This window comes from Mus musculus, chromosome 7 (genome assembly GCF_000001635.26).
Source record: "Mus musculus strain C57BL/6J chromosome 7, GRCm38.p6 C57BL/6J".
Taxonomy (NCBI): Eukaryota; Metazoa; Chordata; class Mammalia; order Rodentia; family Muridae; genus Mus; species Mus musculus.
This window is the reverse complement of record NC_000073.6, coordinates 84,144,132-84,169,004: the sequence shown is the minus strand read 5'-3', so window position 1 is coordinate 84,169,004 and position 24,873 is coordinate 84,144,132. Positions and strand designations below refer to the sequence as shown.

The window sequence follows — 24,873 nt, the reverse complement described above, 5'->3', positions numbered from 1 at the left end:
ACTTTTTAAAACTAAATGCCTTCAATCAGCCTATTTTCTTCCCACTGAGTAAAGAGGGGTGTGTGTGTGTTGTTGTTGTTTGTGGAGGTGCCAAAGATTGGTATGGATTATCGTCTTCTCTCTCCCTCTCCCTTCTCTTTGGAGACAAGGTGTCTCACTGAACCTGAAGCTCGGTGCTTCATCTAGACTGGCTAACCAGCAACCTCCCACCCCCACCCCCTCCACCATCTGCCTGTGTTGGCCCACCCCATGCTGAGGTTACAGACCATACCACCACATCTGGCTCATGATAAACATACTTTTTATTATTAAAAATACCTTCAAAACATTTACAGAAATAGCGTAGTATATATAAAATCTTTCCCACCCGCCCATGCCTGTCAACACATTACCCAGACTGACAGTTATCAGCTCACAGATGAGCAAGTCTTGTGTCACACTGATCATCTTCCTCCTGTGACTCCCTTTTGGCAGTTAATCTTCAACATCTTATCATCTCAACTGAAAATATTTCAGTATCAGACAATTGAAAAGGTATGCCATCAAGACATCCACTCTTTCCTTTGTGGTTTCTGCTCTTAGTATTACTCCCCAAAGACTATCAAGGGCTGGAGACATGGCAGTTTAGAGACCATGGTGCTATTGTAGAGGGGTTTGCTTCCCAGTACCCAGTCAGCTGGCTCACAGCTGCTTGTCACCCCAACACCAGATCTACACTTCTGGCCTTTAACGGTCTTTGACTCCTGTGCATATACAGCCCCCAGACATGTAGTCTTTTGTTTTTTGTTTTAATGGCATGTTGTTGGGTGTGGCAGCACATGCCTTTAATCCTAGCACTCAAAAGGCAGGGGCAAATGGATCTCTGTGAGTTCAAGGCCAGTCTGATCTACATAGTGAGTTCTAGGACTGCTAGGACTATGTAGAGAGACAAACAAACAAAGAAGTCCAGCCCAAAAAAAACTAATAATTCAGATTACAATTAATACTTGCCTAGAATCCTTCTGTTTCTGGTTTTTTTGTTGTTTGTTTGTTTGTTTGTTTTTGTTTTTTTCTGGGTGGAAGATTGAGAGGAGAGGCTGTCCTCTGATTCTACAACTTGCCTGAGGGAACCAGGAAATGAAAACCTACTGGATTCCAGACAAGGGCTGGTGCCTGGGAATAAGTAGGGCATTCTAACAATGTGGGGGAAGGGCAGGTGGGGGTTATAGACTTGTAGGAGAGGAGACTCAGGTAGATGTATGTGACTTAGTACATACCCTAGTGCAGACGACTGGGCAAACAGAGTACCATCTTCCCAATTGCCAGAGGGTTGGACCAATCCCCAGGGCAAGGAGGTCCCTCATTCCCTGTCCTTCAGATGGAAACTAAAGGAAGAGATTGTCCTCTGGTCACTTGAGGTCACTGGTACAAAGAAAGCTGCTACTTTTCCCTAGAACTGGCTGCAGTGCATTCTGGGAGGGCTCTGGCTGTAATATGGAGTTGGCCCAAGGGGGCCTCCCCCTTAAGAGGGCAACGAGTTACTGGGAAATCACAGACACCTGTGTATAGTTTGCTTAATCAATCCTCCTTCAGGACCAAGATCCTACCAGAGTAAATCTCCATAGGCATACTTATAAAAACAATTAAAGTATCAATTATTTTTATCTACATTTTTTCCAGTTGACTTCCGTTTCATGAATAAAAAATGCTTTAATCAGGGCTGCTGATGCAATCTATAAAAGGCTTGATGCTCAAGAACCGGACTTTGGATTTCCAGGACTTATCAAACCTGACCTCACCAACCAGTGTAGTCAATCAGTAAACTATAGACACACTTGGACATTGATCTTTGGTTTCCTGTGCACATGTATCTAAACTTGCATCTGTGCCAGAGCACACGAACACACACACACACACACACACACACACACACACACAAACACACACACACACACCCCACTTTAAGCTTTGGATCCATCAGTACTAAAAAAATTTAAATATATAATTAGCTGAGTAAGTTACTGTGTTCTCACAGGTTTGAAACACCAACTTCTTCCTCTGAGAAATGCTTTTTCCGCTGCAGGGGTGGTAATTTTTTATCTCTAGCACTTCTGTTCTCTCTCTCTCTCTCTCTCTCTCTCTCTCTCTCTCTCTCTCTCTCTCTCTCTCTCCCTTCCTCTTTCCCTTTTAAGACATGGTTTCTCTGTTTAGTCCTGGCTATTCTAGAACTCACTCTGTAGACCAGGTTGACCTTGAACTCAGAGATCCATTCACCTGCCTCTGCCTTCCTAATGCTGGGATAAGAGGCACGAGCCACCACTATCAGGCATAAGTATTCATTTAACATTTATTAGTGTAAATTCCCGGGAACAACACTATTCACCAGTCATTCATAATTATTTTTATTTTAATGTGCTACTATGTAAAATTCTATGTGGAGGAAAACCTTAATTTGAGTACTCATTCTATTTGTAAGCTCATCAGACACAGGTAACCTCTCCCTATTTTCTGCTCTAAGTTACCACTAAGTATAAATTTACTCATTACTTAGTCAAACACAATCCAACCATCACTATATCTTCACAAATTAAAGAACAAGATGACTAGAAATCACCAGAAATTTAATTAGAATCAATTGACAGATGTACTTTGAGTTCCCATGATGTGATTAGGGCATGATACTTGGCCCTTCTGATGTCACAGGGGAAACAACAGGGACAGAAGCCCCATCTTCAAGTAGATAAGCAATTCTCAATCCTATGATCTATTTTAGGGCCCTGGGCCCCTTGTGAAGGCTCCTCAGAAAGAGCAGTAGGAGGAAGCACTCATCTGTGGAATGACCTCAATGTGGGAAGATTTTGGGCCCCTATGTTTTCTTTCGATTCTTATCTCCAAGGTGTTTTCTCAACTTTTTGTAGCTCAGAGAGCTTCTCTCCACCCCACCCCACTCCTCCCTGAACTCATTCACAACACATTGAATAAAAGGCCTCAGAATGAAAAGGGTCATAAAAAAAGGTGGAGGGGAAGGGGGCTTTGCCTTCAAAACTTGTCCAATAAATGGAAGGCCCTCCCTTAAATTATTGCCAACCCAGATCCCTGGCAGTCATCTTAAAGTATCCTGGGCCCTATTTGAGAAATGTTGAGCTTTTCATTTCTTCCCATTAAACTTGTAAACAGATACATCCTTAGAAATCTACTCCATCATTAATTATACTTAACATTTTTTTTTATTTAGGAAAAAGTAGAATTTAGTTCTAACTATTCCACAACTGATCAATGCAATGCTCATTTTGTCCGTATTGAAAAAAAAACAAAAAACTAAAGAGCAGTGTACAATCTGTTATTTCTGATTCGTATGAGTTAATGCTGTAGTAAGTCACAGGTAACAAAGCAAACACAGAATCAATGATAAAATTCAAAGCTTTCCAGTTTTGTCGTGTAAGAAAGGCCAAAGTTGGAAGTTAATTCAACAACACCATAAGAATGTAATTGTTGGGGCCAGTAAGATGGCTCAGCAGGGAAGGGCACTTGCTACCAAGCCTGGTGACTTGAGTTTCATCCTGGCAGAGAGCCAACTCCTGACATCCAGAGCAAACACGCACTTGACAGAAGACACACACACACACACACACACACACACACACACAAACACACACACACACACAGAGAGAGACAGAGAGAGAGAGAGACAGAGAGACAGAGAGAGAGAGAGACAGAGAGAGAGAGAGAAACAGCAGTGGCAGAGGTGTTAAACTTTATCTCTCTCAACCACTGTGTGACAAGCGAAGATAGTACAGAGGTATTCGTACTGAGACCATTTCAGGTTTGAGTAGACTTTGTTCTCCTTGATGGAGAATCCCATGGAAAATTAACCAACTCTCTTCTAGGAACCCAAAGTCAACATACCCTAGTTAACTTAACTTCCTTTTAACCTGTATGCTTATGCAAATCCTCTCTCTGCAGCTGCAGAACAGGGTACCAGGATGTGGGTTTTGCCCTCAAAAGCCATTTGTGGGACGGCAGAGATGGCTCAATGGTTAAGAGAGGTCCTGAGTTCAATTCCCAGCAACCACATGGTGGCTCATACCCATCTGAAATGGGATCAGATGTCCTCTTCTGGTGTGTCTGAAGAGAGCGACAGTGTACTCACATACATAAAATAAATAAATCTTTTTTTTAATGCCTTTTGGTTTAAATGTTTGGTGCTACAGTGGGTTCCTAAATACCTAAGTATAGTCCCAGCCAGTTGGAATAAACACTTTCAGTTGGCTATAAACTGTGCTGAGTGATCTTCTCTGGCAGATTCCTTGTAATATTTTGGAAGCCCCAGTGAGATCCCCAGAGACTGGATTCTGACACTGGACTTGGGACTGCCAGGAGTCAAGAAGAGTACACAGCTGGAGAGGACTCCAGGGAACTGGAAAAGCCCTCTGCAACTGTCGCTGCTGGGTGTTCCAGAGGTGATGCAGCTCCCCAAAAGATAAATCAAAAGTCATCTGCTCTGAACATCTTAGAGGTAAGTTCAGCCTGTAAGAGGAGACATCTGGCTAGGTCTGTCTGACACAGCTATAGATTCTGTGTCCAGAATCCGTGTGAGATGTCACTGGGCTCTCCCGTCTGTTCAGGTGTAAGAATGTGTGGCGGTCACCCCTGGTTGTCTTTATTACATGTCTCTCTGTATGACAGTTTTCTCCCTGTGTGTGTGTCTGGCAATTCTGTTGTTTTGAGAAACAGATCTAAGCTGTAAGAGGAGTGGGCGGGCCATCCTAGACGGCAGCCATCAGTGCCTCTGAGGCTGCATATGATTTCCTGATGTCCCACAGGCTCACAGGCCATACAGGTTTGTCCACCCTTGCAGTGGCACCCCTCCTTCCAGCAGCAACTGGGGATGCACCTTGGTTACTGGCTACTCCTGTTGCTATGGCAATGTTGGTGGCTCCCCAGTCATATAACCTTACTCCTTGCCTTAAAACCTGTGCCATCTGGTTAGGGACCTGAAACCTTTTAGCCTGCCCTTGGCATTCACAGAAAAATCAAAACCTCTGTCTGTTCAACTCTCAGCTCTACAGAAGGACGTCGAACTCCTCCCTTCCCTTCTAACTTGTTTAGTCACTTGATTCCCGTTCACAGTACTGGGGTCCTGGTCCTGTTCTCTGTGTGGAAGTGGGGAGTACATGCAGGAAGGAGAAATAGGTCCCCCCGAGCAGCTTAAGCTCTGCTCCTTCCCCTTCTTCCTCTCAGCATCTGGGTTGGACCAGAGAAGGGGGAAGTGACTCTAATAGTGTTGTTAGGGCAGGGGAATGGAAGTTCAACTTTTTAAAACAGTTCTTTTGTACATCACAACCCAAGTGCAGTTGCTCCTCTCCCCATGCCTTCCAGTTCCCCTCCCCACCTCCCCTCTCCCCCAGATCCACTCCTCTGTTTCCCTTCAGTGGGGCTCCCAGGGATATCAACAGAGCCCTACATTTCAAGTTACAATAAGACTAGCCACAAACCTTTATATCAAGGCTGGATGAAACAACCCAGTAGGAGGACAAAGGTCCCAAGAGCAGACAAAAAAGTCAGAGACGTCTCTCCCCATCTACACACACACACACACACACACACACACTTCCACCGTTAAGAGTACTACAAGAATACCAAGCTACACAACCACAACAGAAGTTATCTTCTTTCCTGTTCATAGTTTGTCTCCTTCTCTACCAGTGACTTGGATAATCAGACGTTCCAAAACTCCTCCATTTCTGGATATGCTGCAGGCCCTTTCAGCCTATGAGGAACTGTTTTAAGGTAAGAGGGCATTAGATGCCACGACCCCCATCATTACTTGGGAGATTAAAAGTGGTAGGTCAGGTTATTCGAGGACCTGATGAATCATCTGCTCGGTCTCTGGAAAAGCTTTGTGAGACATATCAGATATTCACTGCCATATACCCAGAAGTCTCCTCAAAACCCAGCAGGCTGCTAGTGTTAGTTCAAGACAAGGATAAAAGCTCCAGAGATTACAGAGATTTGAAGGGATGACTGTTCTCAACTTTTGGAAATTTGTTCAGCATGTTTACAACAGCCAAGATACAGCCAACAACAGAAAGGGAAGGAAACTTTTATGAGGTGATTGCTGCCCTTGGGGAAAATAAATAAGAGAAGAAATGGAAGAAACAAACCAGAAGAAGGGGTTCAGAGTCTCATCAGCATTGTTTAATAGAGCCCTGAGTGTAGATGTAATGGAATTTAGACAAAAAGACACACAAAGCAATCTGTTCCAGTGTGTAGATAGCCTCCTCATAGCTCCAACCACTGAGGAAGAATATGCACAGGCAATAGAAGCCTTTTTAGAGACCCTCCAAGTCCTGGGATACTAAGTCTCAGCCAAGAAGGCTCAGTTGTGTATCTCTCTGTTCGCATACCTAGACTACAACCTAGAGGAAGGAAAGCAGATACGCGAACTCATGGATACATACATGTTTCAGTTATCTTCCTGAAGGTGCTTGGAGGCTATCAGGTACAGATGGTGGGTTTTATTGATATAGTCATGCCCTCTATGCCATCCCTGGAGATACATAGACTTTGAGATGGACTGAGACTGAGCAGAGGGCCTTCAGACTTTGAAAAGGGTCCTGGTGTCTAACTTAGCCCTGATCCTCTCAGACATTACTAAGCCATTCCACTTGTATGTGGATGAGGCCAGAGGTATACCTAGAGGTTCTTTTTTTTTTTTTAAGAGAATGTCCCACCCACTGCTTGCTTACGTGCTTTATTAACTTTTTTTTAAAGATTTATTTATTTATTTATTTATTTTTAAGATTTATTTATTTATTGTACGTAAGTACACTGTAGCTGTCTTCAGACACTCCAGAAGAGGGCGTCAGATCTCGTTACGGATGGTTGTGAGCCACCATGTGGTTGCTGGGATTTGAACTCCGGACCTTTGGAAGAGCAGTCGGGTGCTCTTACCTGTTGAGCCATCTCACCAGCCCCTACCTAGAGGTTCTTTACACAAACCCTGGGAACCTGGAAAAGACTGGTGGCAATCTGTTCAAGAGCCTTGACCTGGTTGCTGCTGGATGGTCAGCATGTATAAGGGCCACAGCTGCCACTGCCCTGTTGGTACAAGAAACTGACAAATTGACTTTGGCCATGAAATGTTTCTGACAGCCCCACACTCTGTTGAAGTCCTCTTAAAAGGAGCACTCAAGAAATGGATGTCTAACTTCCAGGTGACCTGGTACCAAGCCCTGCTTCGGGATTGTTCTTAGTTAGGGTTTTACTGCTGTGAACAGACACTATGACCAAGGCAACTTTTTTTTTCTCACATTTTTTATTAGATATTTTCTTTATTTACATTTCAAATGTCATTCCCTTTCCTGGTTTCCCCTCCAAAAATCCCCTATCCCCTTCCCCCTCCTCCTGCTCCCCAACTCACCCAATCCAATTCCCAGCCCTGGCATTCTCCTATACTGGGGCATAAAACCTTCACAAGACCAAGGGCCTCTCCTCCCATTGATGACCAACTATGCCAAGGCAACTCTTATAAGGACAACATTTAAGCTGGCTTACAGGTTCAGAGGTTCAGTCCATTATCATCAAGGTGGGAGCATGGCAGTGTCCAGGCAGGTATAGTGCAGGAGGAGCTGAAAATTCCACATCTTCATCTGGAGGCTGCTAGCAGAATACTGGCTTCCACGCAGCTAGGATGAGGGTCTTAAAGCCCAAGCCCACAGTGACACACCTACTCCAACAGGGCCACACCTTCTAACAATGCCACTCCCTGGGCCAAACTTATAGAAAACATTACAGGGATCAACTCTACATTTGGTTCCACAAGACATCAACCCTCTTAACCCTGCCAGATGATGACTCTGAGGGTCTCTGCATGACTGTCTTGAGCTGTCTGAACTGATCCAGTCTATCAGGCCTGAGTTGCTGACATCCATTGGTAATCCCAGATGAGTCACAGATGAGAGCAGTTTCATCCAAGATGGGATCAGGTATGCAGGGGCAGCAGTAGTGACCAAGATAGGACTCCCTGGACACAATCTTTGAGCAGGGGAACCTCAGCTTCTGAGCTTTTAACTTTGAGTTAAGCACGGTCTTGGGGGAAAAACAGGCTATCACAATACACACTGATAGCCAATATATTTTCACAATGGCCCATGGGCTCAATATAGGGAAGGAGAATTGCTAATCTGAGCAGGGAAAGAAATCAAAAATAGAAATCTTGGTTCTATTGGAAGCTATCTGGTTACCCAAAAGGGTGGTCACTGTCTATTGTAAAGGACACCAAAAAAGGTGATACCTCAGAAGCCAGAGCAAAAGAGAGGCTGATCTGGCAATCAGAGAAGTGGTCCTAGAAACAATGGATCCTCTCCAGGTCTTGGAAGTCCTGCTGGAGTCTAGTTTACTGAACCACCTGGAGTATACTGAGTTAGGGTAGGGGATGGAGGGTGGTGTTTGACAGGGAGAAACAAGAACTGGCCAAACAGAATAAGAAAGGATTGTGAAGGCTGCCAGATTACACCCATCCTTCCTGGGAGTCTAGGGAAGGCAATTGGTTTTGGATCTCTACCAAGCCACCCACCTAGGGGCCTCAGAACTTCTGAACTCCTAAGACCACTACAAATTTTGGAAGCCTGCTTAATGACAACACTTTTAGATGTGCCACCTGGGCTCAGGTAAACCCCAAAGGGCGAAAGAAGACCCCATAAGAGATCTATGCTTGAGAATATGGGCCTATGGAACATTGAGAGTTAAACTTTACTGAAATATGACCTAATATTTTTGGCTATAAATAGTTGCTAGCATTTGTAGACACCTTCTCTTGACAGGTAGAGGTCTACCCTACCCACAAAGAGACTGTAGTTACTAAGAAACTTCTTCAGGAAATAATTCTTAGGTTTGAGCTGCCCCTAGCTTTGGGGTACAACAATGGCCTGGCCTTCACGACCAACATGCCTCAAAATTTTACTAAGGTATTAAATATTAATTAGAAATTACACTGAAAGGATGAATAGAACTCTTTAAGGAAATTATGATCAACTTGATCCTGAAAACTTGTGAAAAATTGGGTCAACCTCTTTCTTTTCTCTTCTCAGGGCCCAATGCACTCCTTACTGGGAGGGCTTCCTTCTTTTGAAATTGTGTTTGGGAGAGCACCCCTATCTTGGTCAGTGATCTATCATTGAGAAAAGACACCACAACCATAGCAACTCATAGAAAAGAAAGCATTTAATTGGAGCTTGCTTACATTTTCAGAGGTTTAGTCCATTATCATCATAGTGGAGAACATGGTGGGATGCAGGCAGATAGAGTGCTGGAGAGTTCTACATCCAGATCTACAGGCAGCAGGAAGACAAGGAAGCCACTGGGCCTGGCTTGGGTTTCTGAAGCCTTAAGGCCCACCCCCAGTGATATACTTCCTGCAACAAGGCCATAAATCCTCTAATCCTTCTAAGTAGTGCCACTCCCTGGTGACTAAGCTTTTAAGATATGAGCCTATGGGGGCTATTTTTATTCAAACCATCAGAACCTCTCATTCCCCTCAAACTCTGAGATAATTCCCTAAGCAGAAATATCGAACCGAGTCATTGCACTTTACAGAAAGCTCACCAGGCCATTGAAGGGATTCCTGCCATCTCCCACCTCTGAACCCACCCACTAGTTTCAGCCAGGAACTGGTTTAGATAAAGAGAATCTCTGCCTAGACCCTGGAACCTACCCAGGCATCCTCACCACCCCAACTGCTGTAAAAGTAGCTTCTGTCATCGCTTGAAAAAAGGCCAGGGAGGATGACAACAGAGGGATGGTCACGTGGACCCCAGACCCCTTGAAGAAAAGAGTGACCAGAGTTTACTAAACTGTGATGTTGAGCCTCAAACCTGGACATGGAAATTCATAAAAGCCAAGGATGGAAAACTCTACTTTTCAGGTGTATCTCTGCTTTCTTATGCCTCCTTCCAGGAGTAGAGCAATATGGGTCTAGATGAGGGTCAGGAAATCAGGTTGTAGAGAAGACTGGCTAGAAAAAGGCCTTCAGAAATGCATGCCAATGGTGAGTCACCCTACCAAGAACAGTGTGCCTGTATCAAGTCCTCAAATTACTTGACTTGCTTGTGCTAACAGTTTGACTAAAATGTGCCACCTCCAACTCACTGGAAAGCCTCACACCCACTATATGTATACTAGTTTATGTTATTCCCCCATGTATATGCTCATAATAGAGAATCAGGGAGAGTTCATATTTGCCTTGACTCTGTTAATGAAGATCGAACAGCTCCCAATTTTCATTTTGATCCTAGGAGGGGCAGGAATTGCCAGTGCAACTGCCATAGGCATTTTAGCCCTGATTGTTGGAAACCAAAACTTTAGAGAACCGAGAATCAGACCCACATCATTTGGAGAATTCTATTTCCAGGCTGGATTGCTAAGCTGATTTACTCTCAGAGGTAGTCTCTGAGGACTACCTGATGAACTGAAAGATGCTGGACATTCTGTTTTTCAATCAGGGAGAACTTTTATAGCCTTAGGAGAAACTTGCCGTTTCTATGACAACCAATCAGTGGTAATTAGGGGAAATCTTGACATGGTCATAGAAAACCTCAAAGAAAGGAGATGTAAGTCAGATCCTTGGTAGCTATTGGGTTTGGTGTGGAAGCTGAGAAAACTCACTTCAGAGACAAAAGATTAAAAATGGAAGCTTTATTTTTTTTGAGTGCTCAGGAAGGTGGCCAGTTTGGGATCTGAATCACGTCCTCAAAGGGAGTTGTACAACCTTTTGAAAGGATGGGAACATAAAGCGGGGTGGGGGGTGGGGTAGAGTTGGGAGGAAGGTGAAGTGTTATCTAATTGTCTTTTGACATTACAGGTCAGGCAAGGGAGTACCCATTGGAGACTGGGCTGTATCCAAGGCTTCAAGGTCCTTAATTCAACTTTTTGCAGCCAGGTCCCCTTCTGGACTCTGGCCAAGAATTTTAGAATGATAAGGAAACAATGGAGTGGGCAAGTTGCATTTAGTCAATTAAGGCATAATAGTCAACTGGTTATATTTTATAACTTACCCATCTTGGTTTAGATAACAGCACTTTCTATATCCTTTACCAGTTAACAGACAATTAAGAAAACATTTGGAGAAGTGGGATAGGTGTTCATTACTAGGCCTGGGAATATGAACTTGTTTGAAGGTGGCTGGACTCAAACAACTGTCTCCTTATAAGTTGTCTCTGAGATGTCTGGACTCAGACAACTGTTTATAACAGAAGCTGCTCAGCTCTAGGGAAGTCCCCAGCTCCTGTTAGGGCCTGGGACTTTGAATTCAATTTCTTTCTATGATTAAATGGAGTCTGAAAATGAAGTGATGTAGTACTTAGAATAAGTTTCTTTTCCTTGTTACCAACAGTATCAGTCTCTGTCTGGTTCCCATGGCTGACCACCATACTCTAAATATTAGTGGTACCATTGATTCATATTCTGATCAGGCTAAGAGTAGGACCCTGCATCAACTGCATAGCCAACTACATCAAATAGAGTATAAACTTGGATAAGCTACTAGTCCTTAGAACCAACTATGTCTGCCTAGAAAAAGACAAATCAACAATTTGACTCATGCCCATAGAACATGTGGAGACTGAGACTGGACAAGAGTGCAGTGGTACTACCATCTTATACTCTTGCTAAGGACATTTCAGATTTAACTTGATTTTCTTGATGGAGAATCCCATGGAAAATTACTCAACTCTATTCCAGGAACCCAAGGTTAAGATTTCTGAGCTAACTTAGCTTCTGTTAAACTGCTTGCTTCTGCAAAAACCTCTCCCTGCAGCTGCAAAGTAAGATATGATGATGTGATTTTTACCTTTAAAAGCCTTTTGTACTAAATGGTCAAAGCTACACTTGGGTCCTCAAATACTTGAGTGTAGTCCCAGCCACTGGAATGAAGACATTCAATTGGCTATAAAAACTGTATTTGAGTGGTCATTTCTGGTGGGCTTCCTTTAACACCACCATCAAATTCAATCTCTTGGTTGCTGTGTTCGAGAAACAAAGTCAGCCATTCAGGTGAAACAAGGAAGGGACGTTCAGTCTGGCTATGGGCTGAGGATGTGGCTGAGTGATTCTGCCACTGAGACTAGTGTATGGAAAGGTCCTGGGTTAAAACTCCAGTGATACAGTCTAGGGGTCTTGATCAGGTTCATTTTCTCTGGCAGTTAAACAATTAAAAGTTAAAAAAACATTTCTATTGAGCCAGGTAGCAGTGGAGAAATCTAGAACACAGTTGAAGAAAGTGTTTGGTGGGGTTGAGGAAGCAAATCCATGTAGCAGACACAGAGAAAGAATCTTTGCAAATCCGAGGGGGGACTTGGAAAGCTGAAAGAAACTAGTCTCTTCTAGAGAGCTGGGTTTTTTAAAGTCTCTGAAGAGTTTTTCTTCTTGGATTTAGGGTTGCTCAGATTGAAGAAAGATAGGATTGATTAGTTCACAACTCAGTAAGAAGAAAAATATGACAATGTATCTGATTCCATCCTGACAGATGAGACAGGTTTTCTTTTTCTCTTTTTAAAGATTTATTTATTTGTTTTATGTAAATACACTGTTGCTGTCTTCAGACACACCAGAAGAGGGCATCAGATTCTATTACAGATGGTTGTGAGCAACCTTGTGGTTGCTGGGAATTGAACTCAGGATCTTTGGAAGAGCAGTCAGTGCTCTTAACCCCTGAGCCAGCCCAGGTTTTCTTTTTTCTTTCTTTCTTTCTTTCTTTCCTTTCTCTCTCTCTCTCTCTCTCTCTCTCTCTCTCTCTCTCTCTCTCTCTCTCTGTCTCTCTCTCTCTCTGTCTCTCTCTCTGTCTCTCTCCCTTCCTTCCTTCCTTCCTTCCTTCCTTCCTTCCTTCCTTCCTTCCTTCCTTTCTTCCTTTCTCCCTTCTTTTTTTTTTAATTAGGTATTTTCCTCGTTTACATTTCCAATGCTATTCTCCCTTTCTTTTTCTTCTTTTTTTTAAAATTTATTTTTACTAGGTATTTTCCTCGTTTACATTTTCAATGCTATCCCAAAAGTCCCCCATACCCACCCCCCTAATCCCCTACCCACCCACTCCCCCTTTTTGGCCCTGGCGTTCCCCTGTACAGGGGCATATAAAGTTTGCAAGTCCAATGGGCCTCTCTTTGCAGTGATGGCCGACTAGGCCATCTTTTGATACATATGCAGCTAGAGACAAGAGCTCCACCCTTTCTTCTTTTAAGATTTATTTTATCTTCATTTTTAATTGGATGAATATGTGGAGGAAACTGGACTACTTAAGTCCTCTGTAAGAGAGAGGTACATGCTCTTGATGGCTGAGCCATCTTTCTAGGCCCCAGGGCTAATTTTTTAAAGCATGTATATTCACCTTCTGTTGCAGGATATTTGATCACATTTTGAACCCTGAGATTGTTTTAGTTATAAAACAGAACAAAACAATAACAACAACCCCCCCAAAACTGTTTCTAGTTGTGGTGTGGCTCAGCCCTTAGTGTATACCTTTAATCCTGAACAATGAAGATAGTGGTAGTTTGCAGAAAAAAGTACCCTATGCCTGAAAAGTGATGTCTAATTGAGTGGCAGACAAAGTGATGAATTAAAGAAATATTGGGCAGAAGAAGATATGCCCAGCTTTACTTAAGAGAGAGCAGCACAGAGAGAAAAAGGAAGGAGGCAGTTTTACTGGGACAGTTTTAGAGAGACAGGTTATAGAGTGGGAACATGTTAGACACAGGTGAAAGACAGAAGCTAGAGAATGAGAAGAAAGATTAGAACATATAGCCAAAGAATATGAGACGAAGCAAAGCAACTCAGGAGAAACTGAGAGAAGTGAGATTGGATCAGTCAGCTAGGACAGTAGTTTGAGCCAGAACAGCTGAGTTGAACCAGCCAGCCAGAGATCAGAAAGAGCTCGGAAAAGGTGATCATGTTCAACATCAAGTCTCAGAGGCGGAAAGCATTTTAGGTCTAGATTAGATTGTACGGAGGCTAGGGCTTGTAGGACTAGGCCTAGCAGACAAAGGCAGTAAGCTTCTAGACAACAAATTACATCAGGTGAATAAAAGTAACTTTTATACCCTTCTCTTCTGGTCATAATACATAAATCACCTTTTTCATATTAATATGGGCTTGCTTTTACAAATCAAGTCAATCTTCAGTAACTCAACACCTAGAAGACTAATATGAAAAACAATGTTGAACATGTAAATGCCAGTATCAAATATTGAAGTCGATGCCTTCAGCTACATGGTGTGTTTAGCTCATTAGCCCTAGCTGGTGGGTGGGGCAAGAGTTACTTCAACAGCAGTGATAATCCTAACACTGGCTGTGATATGACTTTGTCCCTTCACATGTCCCAGGTCAATTAATTGACTAGACTAATGCTAAGGACCCAACAAACACATTTGCTGGTCTGAATTCAAAGTTAGACCTTACTCTGCTAGAATGGTAAGAATCACATAGGAGTTCTTAAAGGTCAAGTTGGACATCTGTTAACCCTGGTCCTTGTATCTAATAGGGCACAGCTATTCTCCAAGGTAGATGTTAAACTCCCTCAGCCCAAATGCCAAGGCATCCTGTCTCACGTGTGGATGTTCACAGCTAAAGATGGTTGTACAGAGAAGTTGGCATCCAAACACTAGAATGTATTTCCTGAGGAGCTTTTATATGACAGATGTGCTGAGAGGCTGAGTTTGTCAGACCTGGGCAGCACATCTCATTTAGAGGGCCACACGAAGCCTAACTCAGCTCTGCATAGCATGGGTGAGCAAGGCTTGCTCTCTATGGCACACAACATAAGGGTTTAAGTTTAATAGTCAGATAGACACAAATCAGTTTACTTTCACAGGGAGCCTCCCTCTGTACAGCTTCTTAAAATGATCCAAAAATTTAGTTGTTCTATTTAGTTGTTGGTAATGTACAAAATCATATTGCACAAGTCCTTTGCAAAAGGAGACTAAACTAAGCCAACTTTAAATTTCCCAACAGGACTGCCACCAGAACATCTGGAATATGATTGCTATCCTCCCTATTGGCAGCACAAAGATGTGGACTTAGGCATCATTAGCTGTCTGCTCATGAACTGCATGCTATTGCATTCTGTCAGGTGGGAGGAACGGTGCTGGAGGAAGACTGACTGAGACGAGAGTAGATGCTTCTCACTTCAGTTCGGTACTCAGCGTCCTCTATTTTCACTCTGCACTAAAGTGAAATGTACTAGCTTATGTTCCTCACAGAAATACCACCAAGTGGGGACCCGAGACCATTGCCTAAGGCTACCTATGCCCACCCCCAAAACACATGTAATAATAATAATAATAATATTTAAATGTTCACAAATAGCTGATTTGATTGTTTGCTTATTTAATTGAGACATGGTCTCATTGCCCAGTTTGGCATCAGCTCACTATAAAGTTGGGAATGACCTTGAACTTCTGATCCCCGCCACCATTTTTGAGTTGGTGGCTTGTTTAATTCACATGCAAAACTGTTTTCGGTCTTCTTAGAGTGTCTTGACTGACTATGGCAGAGATGGTCCTATCTTTTGCAGTTCTGGCGACTGACCCAGTAGGTATTGCTTGAAAAACACGACACACGTTGACTTAATACGGGAAACAAGCAGGCAAAATATTAACATGAAACAACTCCCAGAGTCTTTGGGAAAAACTTGGGGTCAGTCACTAAAGCCTGGCTAGGGAAGAGCAGCTTTGCCCATCTAACTTTAAAACAGACTTGGAGAGGCGTTGTGGGCAGGCTTTTGGGGATTCAGTGAAGATACGGCCTTTGAAAACTCAGTCCACAAGGTTACTACTTAAAGTGGTACTGGTAAATCAATTTATATTAGGATGCTCAAAATTCTTTTTGTTTAAAAAATGTTGTAATCCTTCTTGGGACATTTATGAGGTCTGGAATGGTGACTGCCCACTGGGGCTCTGGTTGTATTCATTGCAGGTAGCCTAAAATGACCTCCTACCCCTGAAAGGAAAGCCTGGTGCCAAAGTCCAGAGGAGAGGCTCTGCCAACCGGACACCAGGGTTCACACGGTTTCAGAAGCCCTGAGAGTTATATTTGGAAAATCACTTAAAGCCTATAGCCAAGACAATAGTGGATTAAAATCGTTGTAACATGTCTTTCATGATTAAAAAGTCTGGCGCCAAAACAGTTCTAGAGAAACTAACATCAAAAAGGACAGATATGGAGTATCCAGTTGGCACCACAGGGGATGATGTAAGGGATGGGGGTGAGAGAGGACCGTGTTGACACCATTTGTTGTAAAACCAACAGGCTCTGCTGTAATTGTTATTACAGAAAGACCTGCGTAGCTGTACATACCCAACAGCCGCCTGCAACACGGGAACACGTACGAGATGGACCAGAGCATTTATGGTAGTGGCTGTTCAAGAAGTCTTGAATCTCAGCAAGTGGTGGTAGAGGCTAGAAGCATGTGAGTTCTAAACCAGTGTAGGCTAAACTGTCTCAAACAACCAAAAGAGAAAAAAATAGCATTGATTAGAGGAAAGCAAGGCATTTTTAATGTACTCAATTCTCTTTCTCAATAATTATCTTTTACATAAATTCCCAATAACTCCACCAGGACAGAAAGCTGGTTTTGGAGAACTGAATCCTAAAGTATCTGCACACCTACCTTTTCAATCCAGGATTGTCCCAACCGCTCTAATCTCTTCAGACCCCCGCCCCAATCGCGCTAAGCCCCGCCCCAGACTCCAGAGCCTCGCTTCGGACCGGGGAGTTTGTTCTAACGAGTAGCCCCGCCCAGATGCGCTAACTCCCGCCCAAGAGGCGGGAGCCCCGCCCAGCCCGGGGAGTCCTGCTTCAGACTGGGGCGTCCGTTCCGATGGGTAGCCCCGCCCGCCTGTGGGGGCGCGCGGCGCGGTAACCCGGAAGTGGCAGTAGCGTGCGGGGGCGGGGCGGCGCGCTGGAGCGGGCCATGGCCGCCGCCGCCGCGGGCTTTGTGTGCCGCGCGCGAGCCCCGGCCGTCCGCACCTCGCCGGGGCTGCGGGGCTGCCGCTGACCCGCCCCGCTCGCCGCGCCGCGCCCGCCTGGCCCCGCCCCTGGCCTCTCCGCCTTCTCGGCCGGCCTCCAGTTCTCGGCGCTCTCCCTCTGCGCTCCCTGCGCTTCCCTCCCGCCCGCGGCGGGCGCCAGGCCGCCCCGATGCCCGAGCCCGGCCCCAGGATGAACGGCTTCTCGCTCGGCGAGCTGTGCTGGCTCTTCTGCTGCCCTCCTTGTCCGAGCCGCATCGCCGCCAAGCTGGCCTTCCTGCCGCCCGAACCCACCTACACGGTGCTGGCGCCCGAGCAGCGCGCGCCCGCTCCCGCGGCGACCCCCGCGCCCGCCCCGGCGGCGCAGCCCGCTCCGGCCGAGGAGGGTGCGGGCCCCGGCGCGTGCAGCCTGCACCTGAGCGAGCGCGCCGACTGGCAGTACTCGCAGCGCGAACTGGACGCCGTCGAGGTCTTCTTCTCGCGCACGGCCCGCGACAACCGGCTGGGCTGCATGTTCGTGCGCTGCGCGCCCTCCAGCCGCTACACGCTGCTCTTCTCGCACGGCAACGCCGTGGACTTGGGCCAGATGTGTAGCTTCTACATCGGCCTGGGCTCGCGCATCAACTGCAACATCTTCTCTTACGACTACTCGGGCTATGGTGTGAGCTCCGGCAAGCCCTCCGAAAAGAATCTCTACGCTGACATCGACGCCGCGTGGCAGGCACTGCGCACCCGGTGAGCCCCGAGCCACGGTTGGGGTGCGGGCTTGTGCTCCCGGATTGTTGCATTCGCTCGAGATTGCAACAGCCCTCGGGGATGGAGAGCTCAGACTTAAAGGGTCCTGCCTGCTTTTCACTGGCCCGCGCGGCCTGGAGTCTTTGTGGCTCCGGTTAAACGCACGTGGCCGCTGTGGGGGATGCCAATGTACCGGCCAAACCAACTTGGTTGGGCTTGAGTTGTGTCTTGAGCTACGCGCAGACCCCGAAGGTCTGGTAGAAGTGACCTTGGGGTTTTCAGAGCCCTTGACAGCTGGGGAGAGACGATGACCTCTAAAAGACTTTCCAAGTAGAAAGTGTCCCTGGGGCGATGCCTGTGCAGCCCTTAAGGCTGGGTCGGGTCGGGTGTGGGGAGGACTTTGCCTCCTGGTCCCGCAGAGTATGTGGCACTGGGAGATCAGGAAGTTAGCTGAAGAACCTTCCCTAAACACCACCAGTAGCGCAGAGTGTTATAGGCGTGAGGAAATCTCTTGACCTTGAGTTAGCGTTCATAAAACTGGAAAGTATTTATTCAGGGTCTTTTATATGCTAAGCACAAATTGTTATATTCTGAGGACAGACCAGGTTGGGGGGGGGGGGAACTAACTTAAGTTTTACTCTGAACTTAGACATTTGGTTTGCGGGAAAGTCAAGTGACCTGACCAGTTTTGGTGCTTGTGACCTTCCCATGCAATCCCCATAGCACAGGTGGCAACCGTACCTGAGGTCCTGTGTGTAATGAGCTTGGATTTCGTTAGAGGAATAAGTCCCCAGAATGACAGTAGGCACTGTTCTTTTTAGAGACCTTTGTATCGTTTTTATGAAACGTCTATTTGCTAAGCTAAGTACATGGCCAGTAATAATGACTTTATTTCCATATGTGTTGCACATATGTTCATAAGTTATCCCTTATGCTTCTTGAGAAATGGCTTGTATAACAGAGAAGTACTTAGTATTCACTCTAAGATGCTTGCTCACATTCTTCTGAGGTCTTGGAGGGCTCCTCAATTGGGGTATAGTTTTTGGAGAATGATGTAGGCAGATGAGGCTGGATTCTATCCTGATGGAGTGGCTGAGGATCCACAAGTAGTCACATGCCACCTGCTCCCAAGAACAGGTTTCAGAAGTATTTGTCAGAAGCGGGGAGTGGAGTGCTGGTGTGGGATATGCTTCAGCACTCTGGAGGGAGGCAGAGGCTGGAGGATTGCTCAAAGTTTCAGGCTAGCCTGAGCTACATGGTGAGTTCTATGTTGGCCAGGGCCATAGTAAGACCTTGCCTGGAGAAAAATATGTGGAGTAGGTGGATGGCTGAGTGGGTGCAGGCTGCTTTGTGGGTGGACATGGTGACCAAAGTTTCCCCTGTGCAATCCAGAGGTGGAGGGAGAGAGCTGGCTCTCTGAGGCTGTCCAGTCACCCCGTAATTGTGCCCACACGTGTCGCACAATCTTGAACTACTTAATCTGCCATAGTGTAGGTATTAAAAATAGATTTTAGTACTAGATGTTTCTACAGTGAAACACAGAAGTACTACCTTGAGTTGATGGTCTGTAGAAATTCCTACAGAACATTGCTCCCATGTGGACCTTTCTCTTTTTCACACTTGAGTGTGTATGTCTGCTTTACCACATATGTGGGGTGCAGTCTATTGCATATAAAAAGCATTGTTGGGGATAAGTTAAAATTCGAATTACCTGTTAATATCTTTAAATTTTGCTTGTGGTTTATTTAATGTTTTACTAGAACTCATATCTAAAATAAGCACAAATCCTTTGTTGTTGTTGCTTTTAGGTTTTTGTTTTGTTTTGTTTTTTTTAACTGCTTTTGGAGGCTGGGCCTTATGAATCAGAGGCTGGTCTCAAACTCACCTTGCAACTGAGACTGACCATCACCTCCTCCCTCTGCTTCACAAGTGCTGGTGTTACAGGTGTGTGTCATCACTCCTGGTTCCTAGAATCAGACTTTGAAGACACCTACAAAGCCTCTTATTCTGTGCTTTCCCAACCCATTAGATCAACTGCAGCGAGCTGCTCATTCTACATCTTGATTGTGCTTGCACATCACATACATTCATGTGAGGCTGCATGTCTGAACCACATGTTTCACACAGCACCCCCCCCCCAACCCCCAGTGGGTGCTTTGCATAACAGAATGTGTTCTGTTTCATTTGACTTAAAAGAAAAAAAGAAAAAAGTGCGCTGGGTGTGAAGTGTTGAGAGTATTTCCCAGCACCCATGTGGATGCTGCCTTCATCCGCCCACTTCAGGATGATCTCACAGCCAACCAGCAGGTCTCCTAACTAGGAGTATAGCATTCTCCAGCCCCATATTTATAGTCATTGGATTTCTTAAAAGGTATGAGTCTGGCTTACCTGATTCTGAGGCTGATTCCCCAACTACCTTCAGCCTAGACTGCTGTCTGTCTTGTCTTACAGTGTGTGATCCTTCAGTAACATAGTCTGAAGGAAGCTCAGCTCTGCCCCTTCCCAGCTGTATTGAGGTCCTTGCTATAGAGGCACTTCTGATCCCAGTGACAAAATCCTCCTGGCTGGTTCAGCAACCCTCTCCCGAACATGAGGTCTTCTGTGAGTGGTTTCCCCTCCTCTGAATTTCTGGTTAACCATACTACACAGACTCTGACTAGAGAGCTTGCTGCCTCCTGAGTGGTCTCTGTCCTGGCCCGTAGATTATTCTCTGAGAAATAAGTTGTCTAAGTCAACACTGGGCAGCCCCAAATCCCAAGCACTTCCTGAGCTCCTGTTTGGTGTTTTGAGAATGTCCTTCATGTTAAGAGTATTGATCTGTACTGGATCCTAGTTATATTAGGAGATTCTAGTGCCCCCATCTTGTGGCTCATGGGTTGAGGACTGGGTTCTCCCAGTACAGTGTTCAGAAGTGGAGCTTTGGTAGAAGTGATGGGGTTGTAAAGACCCAACTTCACCCACAGATTAATCCACTGATGGTTCTTAGTCAAGTGGACTTGGGTAAGTGGGGCCTGATTGGAGGAGTTGATTACCATTGTGCTTCTAAAGGTTATGTATTGCCCTGGCCTCTTCCTCTCTTATCCCTGCTTCCTGGCTGCCATGGAGTGGTAGTGGGTGGGTAGGGACAACTCTCCTCTATTATGCCTTTCTTCCTTAATAATCAGCCTTGGCACAGTTCTAAAAGCAGCAGAACCAGCTGAACTTGGATAGACTAAAGGCTTTGAAACTGTGAGCTAAACTACATCCACCCCGTATCTGTCTCAGCCATGAAAAGTTCCTAACACACTATTGCACCTGTCACTCAGTCCCTTTACTTGTGCTTGTTATGGCATTGCCATAGCTGCTGTTTATTTGGCAGGTCCTTGTGGGAAGGACCTCTGTCTTATCTATTCCCAGAAACTAGCACTGGGACTTAAAATATAGAACTCTGATTAAATATTTGCTCAGGGTGTTTCATTTATAGAATGAGTGAGTGCTCTGTTGACCAGTGGCAGGCAGTCAGTGCTGCAGAGTTGCAAAAAGTGGCTACAGCCATTCAACGAAAATGGTGGGTGTTCAAATGGCTTGTGGTCTCAGCCACTTTCAAGCTGTCTTATTGGTGTTCTTTTGACATTGTGGTGTCTGTGTTGAACAAAAGAATTATTCTCATTCTTCATTTGTCTTGTTTTTGTCCATTACATGTCTGTGCAGCTCCTATGTTATTATAGTGATTTTAACTGAGCTGGAATTCCCAGCATGCAGACCCCCACATGTATAAAGTCAGCCAATCCCTTCCAAAAAGGGTACAGAGGCAAAAAAGGTGATTTGATATTTGGGAAATTGATTATTGCTTTAAGGATTTAAACATCTTCTGGAGCGGGAGGAGTGTTGAAGAGGAGGTAGAAACTGTGACCTTGTGTGGAAGAAAGTTGGCATGTGACCTAAGAAATGGCCTCTAAGTCACTTGGAGGGTCCCAGGGCTAGAGGTGCATCCCCTCTGCAGGTTCATCAGCATTGGAGAGGACACTAAATCATGGGGCTTGTTGGAGCCTGTGGTGTTGCTTGAGTTGGGAAGGCGAAGTGGCTGCTGTGTGCACGGCAGGGTGAGGATAGGTGGACCCAGGTTCTGTGCACGCCCTGTCAGAAGACAGATCTTGTCAAGAGTTGTAGACTGCAAATGTGTGACAGTGACTTAGTGGGGTTGAACCCAAATAAACAAATAATCCCCAAGAATGGTGTGTAAATTAGGCAGAGAATTTTAGCTGAAGTGTTTTCATCTAGATTTCCAGAAGTGGGATGGTGGGGCATTCATTATTTGGTTTGTGAGTGGACATCTCTGAGCCTTCCATTTGATGTAGGTGGCAAGGACAGTAGAGGAGAAAGGCATTTGGTAACAGAAAGCAGATGCAGAGAGGGGAAGATGAGAAAGAAGCTTTTTTGTGCCTTGGTTCAAAAAGCAATTTAAAGATCCAATATCTTACTCAGTCAGCAAACTGTTTATTAGCCATTGTCTGTCTGTTTCTCTCTCTAATAACTAATTTTAGAAGCTTGTGGATATATATCCACATACTGTTTGGCAACTTTAATGTCTGCCACTCATAGGCTCTGTGATTTGGAGAATCCTGTGACAGACAGTAAAGCTATGGTGACATAGGTGATGGGGGTTGAAAGGCACAGTCTTTTGATTTTGTGATTAGTACTTAAAATTGGCACTCTAGGTATAATCTCAAGTGTAACAACGCTCTCCTTTTCTGAGCATAGTGAAGTTGGTAGCATACCTCTTTGTTCTCAGAAGGAATACTATATATCAGTTAGGGAAAAAAGCCTAGGATTTCTGTCTGTCTTTGATAAGTAGTAAGAAGACAAAACCTGTTTTGAGCACTGTTTGATACAAGGAGAAAGCACAGTGGTATTTATAGAAAGGAAATGTACTTGTCTCCTGGTATCCATGGGTGGTTGTTTCCAGGACCCCGTGGATACAAAAATCCACAGCTCAAGTCCTTAGTAGAGAACAGCACAGAATTTGCATATAACCCACATGCGTCCTTTAAATCATGTCTAGATTACTTGTAAGAGCTAATGCAATGTAAATGCTATGTAAATAGTTGTTGGATTGAACTATTTAGGGAATAATGACAAGGCAAAGGTCTTGTTCAGTAGAGATGCAGTTTGTGTTTTTTGATACTTTGATGGTGAAGCTGCAGGTGTACAACGTATGGCCATGGAGGGTCAACTGTCAGTGCTAGCTCACAGTTCCAGCAGTGGTAGACTCCTGATAGGAAGAACATGGCTCTTCTTCAGAGCAAATGTGTCCAGACAAAGCAGCTTGAGAGCAGTCTGTCTGCTAGTCTGCACAGAGCCCTCCCTCTGACTGCTCCCTCTTCCTCCCCATGTTGGAGACAAGGCTTACTACTTCGCCCCTGCAGGGAGCAGAGTCTGAGTGTCTGCCTTCTCCCAGGGGAACTCGCTGACTAGTTCTGTTCTGGTGGACCTTGTACTCCTGCTGTTGTCCAGTTGCAGGGCACCTGTTGTTTTCTTTGGTAATGTTTAACTTTGTAATGAAGCCTGCTATTCTTGGAGAGTATCCTAAGTACTCATCATTTCACATCCAGTCTTAAGGCTGGAAGAGGTGTTGCCACAGCCCTTTAAGGCTGGCTCTTTTGAGTTACCTACCCTTAAGGTCCCTTGCTACCTTCTGCTTCCTCTCTTCACCCTCCACCACACTTTTTAAATCATTGTTCATCAGTCATAATCCCAGGCAAGACTCTGAAGTCAGGCTTTAGAAATTGATGAGATCTTTTGGTCACACTTTCTTATCTGCACTGGCTTCTGCTAGCCTGCTAGCCGCGTACTAATGCTATAGGTCTGGTCCAATCCCCACCCAAATACACATAGGGGATAGAAAACAATGACTTCTTTTTGGCACACTGTTTTAAGTAATTGGCTCCTTGATTTTGAAAAGAAGATAGAGACAGTAGAAAAAAGCTAAAACTTTTGGATTTGGCAGTCAGTTTTAATTCAGAATCACCACCAACTCTGTCTCTCTTTGTCCCTTTGTGCTGTTGTGGCAGCAATACATAATTTATAAAGAAGAGAATTTATTCTTCCTCATTTGCACCCTGTAAAGTCTAAGATCAAGGCACTAGTGGTATGGTGAGGGCCCCGCCTTAGCTTCCAACAAGGTTCCTGGAATATCGTAGAGGGGCAGAAGGCGCCTCCTCACAGGGGTTCGGGTTGGGCAGGATTGATGGGGTTTTGTTTTACATCACATTATCTTGTGCTTGCTCACTGTGCCCTTTCTTGTAAGGCTTGATTCTGCACTCTACCCTTACCTTCTACTCCCTGTGGTTTCTCTATCCTATTCAGCAAAGATGGTGTCCTGTTATGATGAGCCCACTCTGACAGAAGACATTCTTTCTTTCAGGAGGGTGGGGCCATCTTAGTCTATCACTTCCTAAATGTTCCTCCTAACAGTGGTACAGTGGGAATTAAGTTTCAGCATTGGTCTTGGAGAAGGGCTATAGATCAACTTTGTCTGCTTTCTCTCATATCTAGAGCTCCATATTTTCTTTCTGTTCCCTGTTGGCTCTGCTTTCCGTTCAGTTTGGTTATGTTATACAGAATCTTGGCCTTGAAAAATGTACCATGGTTAATTCCTTAAACCAGGGCAGTGGGGCAGTAGATGTATGTTACTGTTCTTTTGTGACCTCATGTGTGGGCATCTGATAAAATCCTGGGAGAGATGGTAGAGAGCAGCCAAGGAAAATGGGGCTCTTCCCTTTGGACACTTCTGCTTTCCCTACACTTCCCCACAGACACCAGATAACGCTGAGGGGTGGTTGAAGTGGCCTGTTGTGTAGATGCCATTCCGAACACTCCATAGAGCAGAGAAAGCAGGAAAGGGATGAGGGCAGATGCCGCACAGTGCAGTAGGCTTGTATGTGGCTCAGGCTAAAGATTCCCAACATGAGATGTCTAATGGTTTATCTCTTCATTTAGGAGATTTACAGCTGGAACTGGTTTTCAGCTTATGTCAGAATAGGCAAGGTTGTTAGAAGGATAGTCCAGAGAAGCGTGTTCCTGCCTGCTTGAGCTTTCAGATAGTGTGTTTAGTGATTAAGGGAACAGATTTTAGTCCAACAGACTTGGATTTAGGACTTGGCTGGGCCAC

General features: G+C 45.0%; 1 protein-coding gene and 2 long non-coding RNA genes across 4 annotated transcripts in view; 2 read left to right on the top strand and 1 right to left on the bottom strand.

Annotated features, from left to right (window-relative positions):
* LOC117997403 (uncharacterized) overlaps window positions 1-16,865 on the bottom strand; it is a 114,890-nt gene extending 98,025 nt beyond the window's left edge. For both annotated transcript variants that reach the window (NR_169136.1, NR_169135.1), the window contains exons 1-2: window positions 16,634-16,865; window positions 16,321-16,459 (exon numbers count right to left, since the gene is read on the bottom strand). This is a non-coding gene — a long non-coding RNA (uncharacterized LOC117997403). The remainder of the gene's footprint in view (window positions 1-16,320; window positions 16,460-16,633) is intronic.
* Window positions 4,091-15,319, top strand: Gm39044. Its single transcript, XR_869770.2, has 3 exons — window positions 4,091-4,495; window positions 5,686-5,769; window positions 14,977-15,319. It is a non-coding gene; the product is annotated as a predicted gene, 39044 (long non-coding RNA).
* Window positions 16,866-17,111: 246 nt separating the features above from the next.
* The window catches only part of Abhd17c (abhydrolase domain containing 17C), a 42,538-nt gene continuing 34,776 nt past the window's right edge, over window positions 17,112-24,873 (top strand). The window contains exon 1 of the mRNA NM_133722.2: window positions 17,112-17,723. Within this exon, the coding sequence (NP_598483.2) occupies window positions 17,161-17,723 (563 nt within the window). The 5' untranslated portion in view covers window positions 17,112-17,160. The remainder of the gene's footprint in view (window positions 17,724-24,873) is intronic.